Source organism: Lactuca virosa, chromosome 5, assembly GCF_052849685.1.
Source record: "Lactuca virosa cultivar CGN04683 chromosome 5, Lactuca_virosa_CGN04683_v6, whole genome shotgun sequence".
In the NCBI taxonomy this organism is placed as follows: domain Eukaryota; kingdom Viridiplantae; phylum Streptophyta; class Magnoliopsida; order Asterales; family Asteraceae; genus Lactuca; species Lactuca virosa.
Window position 1 is genome coordinate 398,582,352 of NC_136430.1, and position 12,098 is coordinate 398,594,449.

Below are 12,098 nucleotides of genomic sequence, written 5' to 3' on the forward strand. Positions count from 1 at the left end.
TAAGTTGTTAACAAACTCACATGGAAGAGTGAGACGTCCAGGATCTCCCATCTTCTTAGGTATGTCCCCCAATACCACTCTTGAACTTTGCTCACTAAGAATTACTTTAGAGTTCTTCTTTAATTGTTGACGAGTGTTCATAAGATCTTGTAGGAACTTTGCGTATTCTGGAATTTTTGAAAGTGAATCAATAAAAGGGGTATTAATAGGAATACCCTTTATTTGCTGAATAAATTCCAGATGTTCCCTTTCCAGTGGACTGAGATGTGCTCGAGACGGGAACGGTAAAGGCGGTCGGTAAGCCGGAACGGAATCTGAATTTTTCTGTTCAGACTGAGTCCACGTCGTGAGCATGGCGGGCTCACGACGTGAGTCTGGTATTTCAGCAACATTTTCGTTTTCGAGCTTCGTCTTCTTTGGCTTTGGTCCGGATGGCTTTGGCTTCACTTCTAGGGCTTCTAAAAACTCAAAGATTGCTTCCTCTTCAGTATCAATCGCCATAACATGGGATTGAGTCTTCTTTTCAGGAAATTGAGGAAATAGCTTCTCATTCACCAAAGTTGTAAGTTGGCCAAGTTGAGCTTCAAGGTTATTGATGGAGGCTTGCTGATTTCGCAGTGAGTTTTGCTGGTCAATCATCATGGCTTGATGATTTTTCATCAAGGTCTTTTGTTCTTTCATCATTGTTCTTTGATCCTTCAATGCTGCATCAGTATCATCATGTCTCTTCTCTGAAGCTTCCATGAAACGAACCAACATAGTCTCCAAATCAGCTTTCTTCTCAGCTGGTGGTTGATCTTTTTGGTAAAAACCCCAGCCAGTCTGCCTATATTTCTCCTCCTTCTGTTTCTTATACTCATCATAAGGCACCCACTCCTTCTTTGGCTTCCTCCAATCATCATCATACTTGTCCCCACTTGAGTAGCAAGCTTGAGCATTCTTGTTCCCATAATCATCCAAATGGCAATCCTTAGTCAAATGTGGCCCATTACATTTCTCACATCCAACTCTTATTGCATGAATTGATTGGTCCATTTGGGTCAATCTCCGGTCCAGAGTATTGAGCATTGCCATCATAGCAGCCATTTCTTCAGAATGTGCACCCCTACTGCCTTTTGCTCCATCTTGTCTTGGGTTGTGGTATTCACGACAGTGTCTTGCGAATTCTTCAACTAACTCCTTGACCTCCCTTGGATTCTTCTTGGTTAATGGCCCTTGAGAATCAAGGAGTTGTCTTGTCATAACATTGACCCCATCGTAGAAAATAGACATCTCTTGTTGAACATTCAGATCATGTTGAGGACAATTCCTTAACAACCCCTTGTAGCGCTCAGAAGCTTCGTATAGTGACTCCCCCGGTTGTTGCTCAAAGTTGGCTATTGTCTTCTTGAGTTTAGCTATCTTGGAAGGTGGGAAAAACTGATCTAGAAATTGCTCATGCATTTGAGCCCAAGTAGTGATTGTACCAGGAGGAAGTGCTTTCAACCAGTCTTTTGCAACTCCTTTGAAAGTGACTGGTAGCATCCTTAGTAAGATGGTATCTCTATTGACATTCGAGACATTGAAGTAGTCAGCAATGTCGTTGACCTCATCTAGATGCGTAAATGCATCCTCATGATCCTTCCCATAAAATGGGATATCCTTAAGTGTAGTCAGGATGTGTCCCTTCAGCTCGAATGTGGCAGCGGCAGGTATCGCTGGTTGTACTAAACCCGCACCAACATCGTCTCTAATTCGCTTCTTGTAAGCTCCCATGGACATTTCTTCAATATTCACCATCTATTTATTGGCTCGTTTTCGGGTTCACTTGTATAAAGACCAAACTCGGCTTCAGATTCGTATTCGGATTCGTTTGGGATAGGTATTTGATCTAAGTTTTCAACCTTGTTTTTGTTCTTTGAAGATGAACTCAACTCTTCCGTTTTCTTTCCCGACTTCTTTGAGAACACTGACTTGAGTTCTTGTAAGGGTGTCTTCTTTGGTGTTTGATCTTCTTTCACATTCTTATCTTTCTTTTTATGAAGGACAGACTCTGGATCTTCAAGAGGTGGCACCAAAGGTGTGTTGGACCCTCTGGTCATGTACTCCTGCAAAATAAACAAAAATAAAAACGTAAAACTGAACAAAAACTAAATAAAAATTGCCTACTGACTGGCCACCACGACGTGGTAAAGGTCACCACCTCGTGTTATCGCAGAAAACCGAAGAAAAACGAAAAACTATTGTATTCACGTCGTGAGCATAAGGCTCACGTCGTGAATCTGGTACTGAAACAAAAACCTAAGCTGAAAAAGTAACTTTTTGCAGGTTTTACCCCACAAAAAGGATCGATCAATCTAAAGCAAATAAATAAACAATCAAATAAGTCGTTCCCCAGCAACGGCGCCAAAAACTTGATGCGTACAATTAGCTACACCTAATTTTAATATTTATAACCTAACTACCTTACTAACTAAATTGCACCTAGGCAGTGTACCTAGTCAAAATTATAGAATAGTTAGGTAAGTCGGGTGTCGATCACAGGGAACAGTTTTGACTTATTAATTTATCTACTACTAAATTAACCTAATTATTAACAAATGAAGGGTTTTTATCTGATTTTGCAAGATCATACGAACTTAACTCAAATTCAATCAATTACTAAAAACACTTTTGTTTAGTTCGAATCCACTTTTTCTTTATGGTTAGCTAACAATTATGGATTATCAAGTTGGTTATTATGGTATTAGTAATTTAAGTCTAAATTTACCAATATTAAACTAATTCATGTACAACTATGTATGGTCACACACAATCAAACACATAATAAGTTGTAGATTATGAATTTGCTATGTAAGATTAGGCAAACACAATTATGGTCATAATTTATAGCACAACTAAATTTATTCACTTCAATTACTATTTAAGATTTTGGTAGATCATAGCTCTAGCAATTTAATGTTCACTAAATCACTAGGTTTCAAGTTCATGTAATTTAATAATCACTAGCTACACAGAACATGGATTTAAGCAACTAAAGAAACAAATATTAACATGCTAGGTAGTACAAATCAAACACAAGCAAATTACCAACTAAGCAAATACATTATCAATAAGCTAAACCATAAGTCAGAAGCTTCATCTAGCTAAACAAAAGCAGCTAGATTCAGCTGCTCATAGCAACTAGCAAACTAAAACAAAACATAAAAGAAGTCATCATGGATGTACCAAACAAATAAACTATTGATGTACTTTTCTCTCCTTAGGTGATAAAAACCTTTTCCAGAACTTCTTCTCCTCTTAAAATCGTCTCTAGGTCTGCCTTCTATTAGCCAACCGTCTCTAAAATCGTAATGGCCAAGAGTTTATATACTTTTCCCGAAAGTCGTGATTCACGTCGTGACAGGAAGCTTCACGTCGTGAATTGAGAGTTATCTGTATCGGGCAAGGATTCTTGCTTCGCGCGTACTTATCTTTTGGAATATTCATGCCACGTCGTGGGCTTATGGTTCACGTCGTGGCACCGGTTAAATCCGTGAATTTCTTCAACTTTTGTACTCCAAGTCTCCAATGTTCCAAGTATTGTCAATTCTGGTCCCTTTCTTCGACAATGCTCTATTTTGACTGCAAATAACAATTTATCCTTATAAGTACCATAATTCCATGCAAATAACCAAAATATCAATAAAAATGTAAATAAATATTGCCTAAAAATATGTATAAATATGGCAATATCACTTGGTCAAGGTTCAGTGGCAGCATCGGAAGGGATCCGAATGGACGTGGGAACCTGAGTCTGAGATGCGGGAACATTACCCTGATTTGTTCACAGCAGCGGACTTCGAGGACGAAGTATAGTTCAAGTGGGGGAGAATTGTAGCATCATGATGTTGAGGTATTTCCAAATTTTAACCCTAAGTATGGATATTATTGCATTTTATCCCTTGTGTATGAGAAGTGTTGCAAAATGGCCCATAGTTGCATTTTTGTAAATCTAGGTCAGAGCACACGTATGCTGGGCATACATAGCGTACGTTGGGCGTACATGCCAGAACCTCAAACCCTAATTTTTAGGGTTTGGACCATATTTAAGCATCCTTAAGTCCCAAGCCTTGTCCCTTCCATCAGTCTCCAACTTCACTCCGACCCTTTTGCAAACCCTAACCCTTTTGTGAGCATTTATGGGCTTTTGAGTGTATTTTGGTGGCCTTGAAGGAGGGAGGAAGAAGAGAAAGCTCTGTACTTGGTTAAGTGGTGATTAGATCTCATTTAGTCATGAAAGGGTGTTCTTTTAGTCCCATAAGCTTGGTATTATGAGTATGGGTTAATCTATTCCATATAAGTTGTCCTTTCATATGTTTTAGAGCATATATAAGTATAAAAATGTAATCTTGATTGTTAGTATCCTTCCATGCATGAGTTACAAGGTCTTAATGGGTTAAGTAGTTAAGGTTTTTGCTATTGGGCACTTCGTAGCCATGCTATACCATAAAGTTATAAACTTTATGGTTAAGGACATGAGTTAAGGTCTAGTTCTGGAATACGAGCAAAAGAGCTTAAGGATTAAGCTCTTATAAGAAGGTGATGTGGCCAGGTGTGTACGTTGGGCGTACAAATGGTATGTTGTGCGTACGCGGTAAATGCCTCGATTTCATGGTCAATATGAGTACGTCCAACATAGTTAACTGAGTTGACTCGGCTGGTTTGTTGACTTTTAACATTGACCAGGGTTTGACCAATTTTGACCAAAGGGTATTTTAGGTATTTTGATATTAAGTTAAGTTAGGCCATGATTTAATTAATAGGTGACAAGTAGAGCCGGTATTCGAAGCAGAGATTTATTTATCTATGGTTCGGACTGAGATGTGAGTTTTCCTCACTATACTTGTAGGTCGAAGGCACCAATGTCGGCCCACTAGGTTATGTATCTTGGTTTATAGGATGGTGTTATGCTAGTTATTTGATTGATTAGCAGATCTGTATGATTATTTGTATTTGTTGGATATGTGTTTATGTTTGTCTGTTACATATGTCAACATATTGTGGTTGGGTTGAGGCGATCATGCTTTGTGCTGAAGGCCAAGATACTTGGGGCAGTCTGGATAGGCTGTAGGCCCTACGAGGCGGTCCAGTCATGCCGAAGGCCCGAAGAGCCGTCCAGATAGGCTGTAGGCCCTGCGAGGCGGTCCAGTCAGGCTGAAAGCTCATATTTGCGTGTTGTTGTTATGTTGTGTGATGGTATGGATTACGTTTTTAGTTTATTGTTCAAGTACTTCAGAGGATCATGGGAAAGCGAAGACGTGATCGTGCACAACTTCCTGTTTTTTATGATATTGGATCTTGAAATACTCTGATTATGATTATACTTTTGAAACAATGGTTTTGTAAACATTTTATGGTTAATGGGTTGTTTTGAAAGATTTAAATTTCTATGATTTTCGGGATGTTACATTTGAGCTTAATGAATGTTTAATTTTTAATTCTTATTAGTCTGAACACCTAGCTAGGGTTTGATCATTCCAGTTAATCAGTTAATAGAATCCATAATTGTTATTGTCAACTAATAATAAGTAACAAGTATCAGATTGGTTCTGTATTTGAGATTTAACTCTAATATAAACTATAAAAATCATATCTTTACGTTTTCGATATTGTGAGAAGTATTGGGTATTGTTGGGAATTTTACACAGATCATAAAGCTGCTTTTTCGATTTAATTAAGAGCTTGTTTAATTGAACAATAAAAAGTTAGGATTAATTCAAAGAGCTTGTTTTAGTTAAGTAATTAGGTAAAAGAGATTATACTAGAGCTTGTTAGTTTTTCTCAGTACCAGATTAGATAGAACACATTCTGAATAACCCGATCTGAACTGATTGCATGATTAGGAAAGTCGCAACATAGTTGAAATCGTATTATTGATTTTCTTTTAGTTTATTTTCACTGCAATTTTTAGTTTTTAGTTTAATTCAAAAAACCATTTTTTATATTTTTTGTTTATTGACTAGAATGTGCCTGATGAAAAAATGCATTGATCGTTAGGTTGTGTCCCTGAGGATCCGACTGCTTTACTGTGCTATATTATTAGTACAACCAACAGTGAAATTTTATTTGCTTAATACGTTTGTGACAACGTGTTAACAGAGGTACCGATTTTTAGGGACATTTCTAGGACCAAATACCGAACCGCTATAGGGTTGGTACCGGTTCGACTTGAAAAAGTAAGTTTAATTTGAACTTAGGGATGATATTGGTTCCAAATCGGCACCGAATAGAAGGGTTTGGTTTTTTAGGAGTATTTGTAGAAGCAAATTTTGAACCAATGTTATATAATATGATACCAATTCGATTCAAGAAATTAGGTCAAGATGCTCAAACTTAGCAAAAAGAATATTCAATCAAGATGTCAAATACTGATATACTATTTTGTTGGGTTTTACATTGGGCGAATAACCAAAACGAATGATTTTTCAAAAGAAACCCGGATTTTTGTTGTTTGGCATCGATATACATTTTTTTTAATAAAAAATAAAAAATTATAAATTTTGATATATTAATTTTTTCAATAAAAATAAGTTCAAAAAACATAAAAGCATAATGGACATAATAATTTTTTTAAGAAAATATAATTAATTTTTAGAATAAAGATGGGACATTTTTAGATGGTTAAACAGATAAAATAAAAACATATAATGTTTTCTTAAAAAAAAATAAAATCTTACTAACCTTTTAAAATCGAAAAGGAGTGACGTATTATTATTTTTCTAATGTTTTTTGTTCTAATTAAAAAAAAAAAAACAATATCTATATAAAATCTTTTTACTCGGGAAAGGAAAAGGAAAGGGGGGTGTAGATGTAATTTGACGATGATAACGAAGGAAAGAGGTGGAAGCGAGTGAGTTTGGAGTCAGAGAGGCGACTGAGACTGACCGACAGCGTGTTGCATTTCGGGAATCACACCAGCAAATTAACATCTGCTGAAACCCAAGCACAAGGACGGAGGTTGGGCGGCGGCGGTGGCGGCGAGGAGGAGGAGGAGGAGGGGGAGGTCCGGGCGAAGAATGAGATACTGCACGATACGATCAGCCATACATTCATCCACGTCTACTGCTGTTGCTACATTCGCACAATATGGGTAATTGCGGTACTCGCGAAGAAGCTGCCGTCGTTTCAGATGCTCATCATCAAGGTTTCTTTTACTTTTTGACGACTTGTGTTACTTTTCAGTATTACTTCCAGATCTAGGTCGCCTTTTCGTTGTTGGCGTAAAATTGAAATTATTGTGCATTTTGTTGCTTCGTTTTCAAGTCAATGTGCATTTTTCTATAATTACAACTAACATATGTTGGAATTAAAAATGGAACAGTTAAGCAGCTACAGGTGATATCTGGTAAACATCAGGGTTTGGATAAGAAGCATAGTCGGTCAATTTCGGATCTGAGCGATCCTTCCACACCTCGTAACAATCTGAACGTTATTGAGGATTTAAGAAATAACTCGCTCTTATATACTCATGTCATTGCCTTCACACTGTTTGAGCTTGAAACCATCACCAAGAGCTTTAGGTCCGATTACATTCTTGGCGAAGGAGGTTTTGGGACTGTTTACAAGGGCTATATTGACGAGAATGTTAGGGTTGGTCTCAAATCTCTGCCTGTTGCTGTTAAGGTTCTCAACAAGGAGGGTCTTCAAGGCCACAGAGAATGGCTTGTAAGCTCCTCTAGTTCTCTGTCCTTGCAACAATAAGTTCTTTGTTTTACTTTATCTTCCTTATGCCATTCTAATCAATATGTGCAATGGTGTTTCGTGTTGCAGACTGAAGTTAATTTCCTTGGTCAGCTCAGACATCCCAATTTGGTGAAATTGATTGGATATTGCTGTGAAGATGACCACAGATTGCTTGTTTATGAGTTCATGTTTCGAGGAAGCCTTGAGAATCACCTCTTTCGAAGTATGTAACTTCCTTCCATACTTTTTTTATGTCAAAACCCCCTTTTTCTTTACTTCAATACTGCATAACAAATATGTGGCATCTGCAACCATGATAGTTGTAATACCAACAATGATCATAACATGCCTTTCTTGATTACTGTATTAGAACTATTAAGAGTGATAGGGAGGGGGATGTGATTATCCAACATAGATGAGATTCAATGTTATGGGTTGCATCCCTTCATTATGTTTTAGCAGCTAGGGCAAAATTGTTGATTATATCTGATTTGTTCTGTCTTTCTTGCCCTTTTAAGAGTTCAATTGTGCTTTATCATTTTGTCATGTCTGTACTCCGATCACAAATATGTAAAGCTAATACTGATCTATCTAGTTGCATTATTGTAAATATCTCTAAGGAAATAGGGTTCTTGATAGCTTAGTGAGTTATAAATGACTATTTTACCCTTCCCGATTGAAATCCTCAGAAACAAGTGCGCCATTATCATGGCCAACAAGAATGATGATTGCTCTTGGGGCAGCAAAAGGTTTAGCCTTCCTTCACAATGCTGAACGACCCGTAATCTATCGAGACTTCAAGACTTCCAACATTTTATTAGACTCAGTAACTCCTCTTCTCTTCTCTTTCTTAAATATTTTTAACATTTTATCAATATGTGTAAATGTAAATTAATAAACAAATAAACAGGATTACACAGCTAAACTATCCGATTTTGGGCTTGCAAAAGCGGGACCACAAGGAGACGAAACCCATGTATCAACCAGAGTCATGGGTACCTATGGCTACGCTGCTCCTGAATATGTCATGACTGGTATTTTAACTTATAATTTCATTTTTATTATTTTATTTATATATATATCTTTTTGAAATCTTAGAAATTTGTGATGATTATATGATAGGACATCTGACAGCTCGGAGTGACGTGTACAGCTTTGGAGTTGTGCTTCTAGAACTTTTAACAGGGAAAAAGTCGGTTGACAAAACAAGACCAAGTAAAGAACAAAGCTTGGTTGACTGGGCAAGACCAAAACTAAACGACAAAAGAAAACTCCTCCAAATCATTGACCCAAGGCTGGAAAGTCAATATTCAGTTAGAGGAGCACAAAAAGCATGCAGTTTAGCCTACTACTGTTTAAGCCAAAACCCAAAAGCAAGACCATTAATGAGCGATGTGGTGGAAACTCTAGAGCCTTTACAAACCAGTAGTAGTAGCAGCTGTTCAAATGAAGTAGTCTCTTCTTCAATATCTCCTATAATTGGGCGTCATCATCTTCTTACTGGAAACTACCAGATGCATCATAAGTTTGTTCAAACTGTTGGAGCCGGTGCCGGGTGTCGATCCGCTAACCCGAATTGTTCCCCGGGTCAACCCCCTGCTTGTCGGGTCAGATGAATATGAAAACAAGTATTATTATAAATATGTGTTTTGTTGTTACTGGAAGAGTAGTTTGTAAATTTTATTTGCTGTGGTGTTGTTTGTTTTCAAGTCATTGGTACTTGAGATGATGATGATGATGATGGTTGTACATGGTGTCATGGTGATGGTATGATGTAGGTTTTGTTTTGAGATTTTTGTTATGTTCGTGTGTGTGTGTGTGTGTGAAAATGATTGTGTGAAAATGGTGAAATCGGGTACTTGCGGTTTTATTTATTTTTATTTTTAAATTCTCTCGTTAAGCCATGTTGTTTATTCTTTGTTTCACAGCAAAGACTCATGTCGATGAGGATGAATCCAAAATGAAAAGAGATGAAAAGTTGGAGTAATGGTGAATAGGAATTAGTGTAGAGTGCTTTTGGGTAACTGTTTCTACTCACATGGTCGACAATGGACAAAGGAAAGGAGTTTTGGTGTCGGATTATTTATCCGGTAAAATGGTTTTTAACTTCTATCGAAGAGGGTAGTTTATTTGGTCAATTTTATACTAAAAAGTTTTTTTTGGGTATATTATGTTTTGTACGATTAAAACCTTTGTTAAGTGATATTTCATTTATTCATCTAATTATATTCAACTTTTTATATTTGGGATGCTTAGAAAGTGACTAATATTATGATTATGGAAGAGATAGGGAAATGACCATCAAATCCAAAACGGGCATTTTGGATTTGGCCGGATAATATTCATTGTTCTCATTTGCATGAAACAATTTTAGAAAATTTCATTACCTTGGAACCTAAAATGTTTAGTTTCACAAAATGACATTGCGTATGCATTTGTATCGTAAGATACTTTGTTTTAGTTGTTTCTTTAACTTTTGGTTAAAATTTTGAAATAAAGGAAGCATTTTCTTAAAATTTTGGACATGGTCGTGAAATTTCTGAATAAGCTTTTTTATACTCTTTTGAAATTCCCAAAACGCATTGTTTGAAATCTAAAACATGAATATGAAAAATACAGTTTTTTTCCCAAAATGCGTAGTCTAAAATCTAAAACATGAATGTGAAAAATACAGTTTTATTTTTTTTTTATTATTTTTATTATTTTTTATTTTTATTTTTTATTTTTTTTGTTATAAAGAATATTTTTAATGTAACATAAAGTTAGTTCAAAATGGAATTTCGGATACGCATGGGCATTTTTGCAAATGACTCCAAAGTTGGTTATAAAAAAATAAATTCACAAGTTTAATGGTTATTTTTGTATGAACATTAATACTTTTGCCCTTTTTATATTTTTATAATTACATACATAATAATTTCAATATTTTCTAAACTTTTGAAAATTCGACATAGTTATCTTTTTAATACCCATATCACAACATTTTTTTCATTAAATTTTATTATCAACTAACATTTCTATTTATAATTATGTCAGGCGTTTAAAAAAGAAAAATTAAATGAGAAAATTTTATAATTAAAACATTTCACAAAGATGAAAGACATTCAAAAATAAAAAGGTAAATGAGAGTTTTATAAAATATTTCAAAAAGATGAAAAGTTTGAAATAAAAAATTAAATGAGAAAATTCTATAAAATATTTCTCAAAAGTGAAAGATAAATTAGTTACTTAAAAAAAACTTTTGAAAATGATGATTGATTGTTGATGGTTTATAATAATAGGTTTTATTATTTAAAGTTGGTGAGAATTTGATGGGGTAAAACAATAAAACTTTAGAAGAGGCCAATAACTATGGGCGATCTTATAAAAAATTTCAAATAAACGAATATAAATGTTTAATAATTATTAAAAAAAACATATAAAAAGGTTTTGTACCAGTAGAGTTATGTAAATTAAATTTTGTTACAAAAAAGTTTTCGGAAAATGTGAAAGTAAAATAAAAAAAGGTTATGCATTATGAATTATGATGCTCTAATTAACATGCATGATGCGATACAAAACAAACATTGCATCATCTAGGCCAGGCAAACTACATCTTGGGTTACAGTGAGACTGCTATTGCCATCAAGATTCCCTCATCGCTCTCTTTCCTCGACCTTTCTAAACCACATAATTTATAAAAAAAAAAAAAAAAAAAAAACTCATTCATACTCTATTTCTCTCTTTCTCACTCTCTAAGTTTCAAGTGTGAATTAACGGAAATCGGAGCCATGTCCAGATACAGCATCCTCTTCTTGCTGCTTCTTCCGATCATCTGCAAAACCCATGGCCATTCATCGGAGATTGAACATCATGTAGTAGTGCCAGTGCCGGTGGATGACTACAGTTACAGGGTGTTGGAGGGTGGCCGGAGGATGCTTGGGCCGTTTCAGGTATGCTTGATGTGCAGGTGTTGTGTGATGGCCTCCGATCCAACCACCTGCACAAACATGCCGTGCTGTTTTGGCATAGACTGTCAGCTTCCTAACAAGCCCTTCGGTGTGTGTGCTTTCGTCCCCAAAACCTGCAACTGCACCACTTGCGCTTCTCCCTGACATTCAGATTCAAAACTTGTACATGTGACACAGAACATTTGCTCATGTTTTCTAGATTAATTCTCATATATTTATTCAAAGTATAAGTATAGATAATAATGAGACTGTACTTGTTTTTGCAGAGAATGAGCATTTTTTATTGGGAAACTCCCTATCTAGCTTATATTTTATTGTTATTTTTGCAACTGTGTTACTACTTCTTAAATACTTCAATGGTATTGATTTGTGTTCTGGAATCAAGTATTAAGTTCATCATTATTTGATATATGTTTGATGTTCGGTAAGTTATATCATATTATG

At 35.7% G+C, this 12,098-nt stretch overlaps 1 protein-coding gene and 1 non-coding gene across 2 annotated transcripts; both read left to right on the top strand.

Annotated features, from left to right (window-relative positions):
• Window positions 1-1,288: 1,288 nt before the first annotated feature.
• LOC145118005 (small nucleolar RNA R71) lies at window positions 1,289-1,395 on the top strand. The gene has a single exon (XR_013712991.1). It is a non-coding gene; the product is annotated as a small nucleolar RNA R71 (small nucleolar RNA).
• A 5,411-nt stretch (window positions 1,396-6,806) lies between these two features.
• Window positions 6,807-9,604, top strand: LOC145110939 (Protein kinase superfamily protein). Its single transcript, XM_079047252.1, has 6 exons — window positions 6,807-7,165; window positions 7,343-7,686; window positions 7,792-7,927; window positions 8,394-8,530; window positions 8,615-8,738; window positions 8,827-9,604. The coding sequence occupies exons 1-6, from the start codon at window positions 7,108-7,110 to the stop codon at window positions 9,318-9,320; spliced, it is 1,293 nt and encodes a 430-aa protein (XP_078903378.1). The 5' UTR covers window positions 6,807-7,107; the 3' UTR covers window positions 9,321-9,604.
• The last annotated feature ends 2,494 nt before the right edge of the window (window positions 9,605-12,098 follow it).

Coding starts and splice junctions, on each gene's coding strand:
- LOC145110939 (XM_079047252.1), top strand. CDS start 7,108: ATGGGTAATTGCGGTACTCGCGAAGAAGCTGCCGTCGTTTCAGATGCT. Junction 7,166..7,342: donor TTCAGATGCTCATCATCAAG/GTTTCTTTTACT, acceptor AAAATGGAACAG/TTAAGCAGCTACAGGTGATA. Junction 8,739..8,826: donor TCCTGAATATGTCATGACTG/GTATTTTAACTT, acceptor ATTATATGATAG/GACATCTGACAGCTCGGAGT.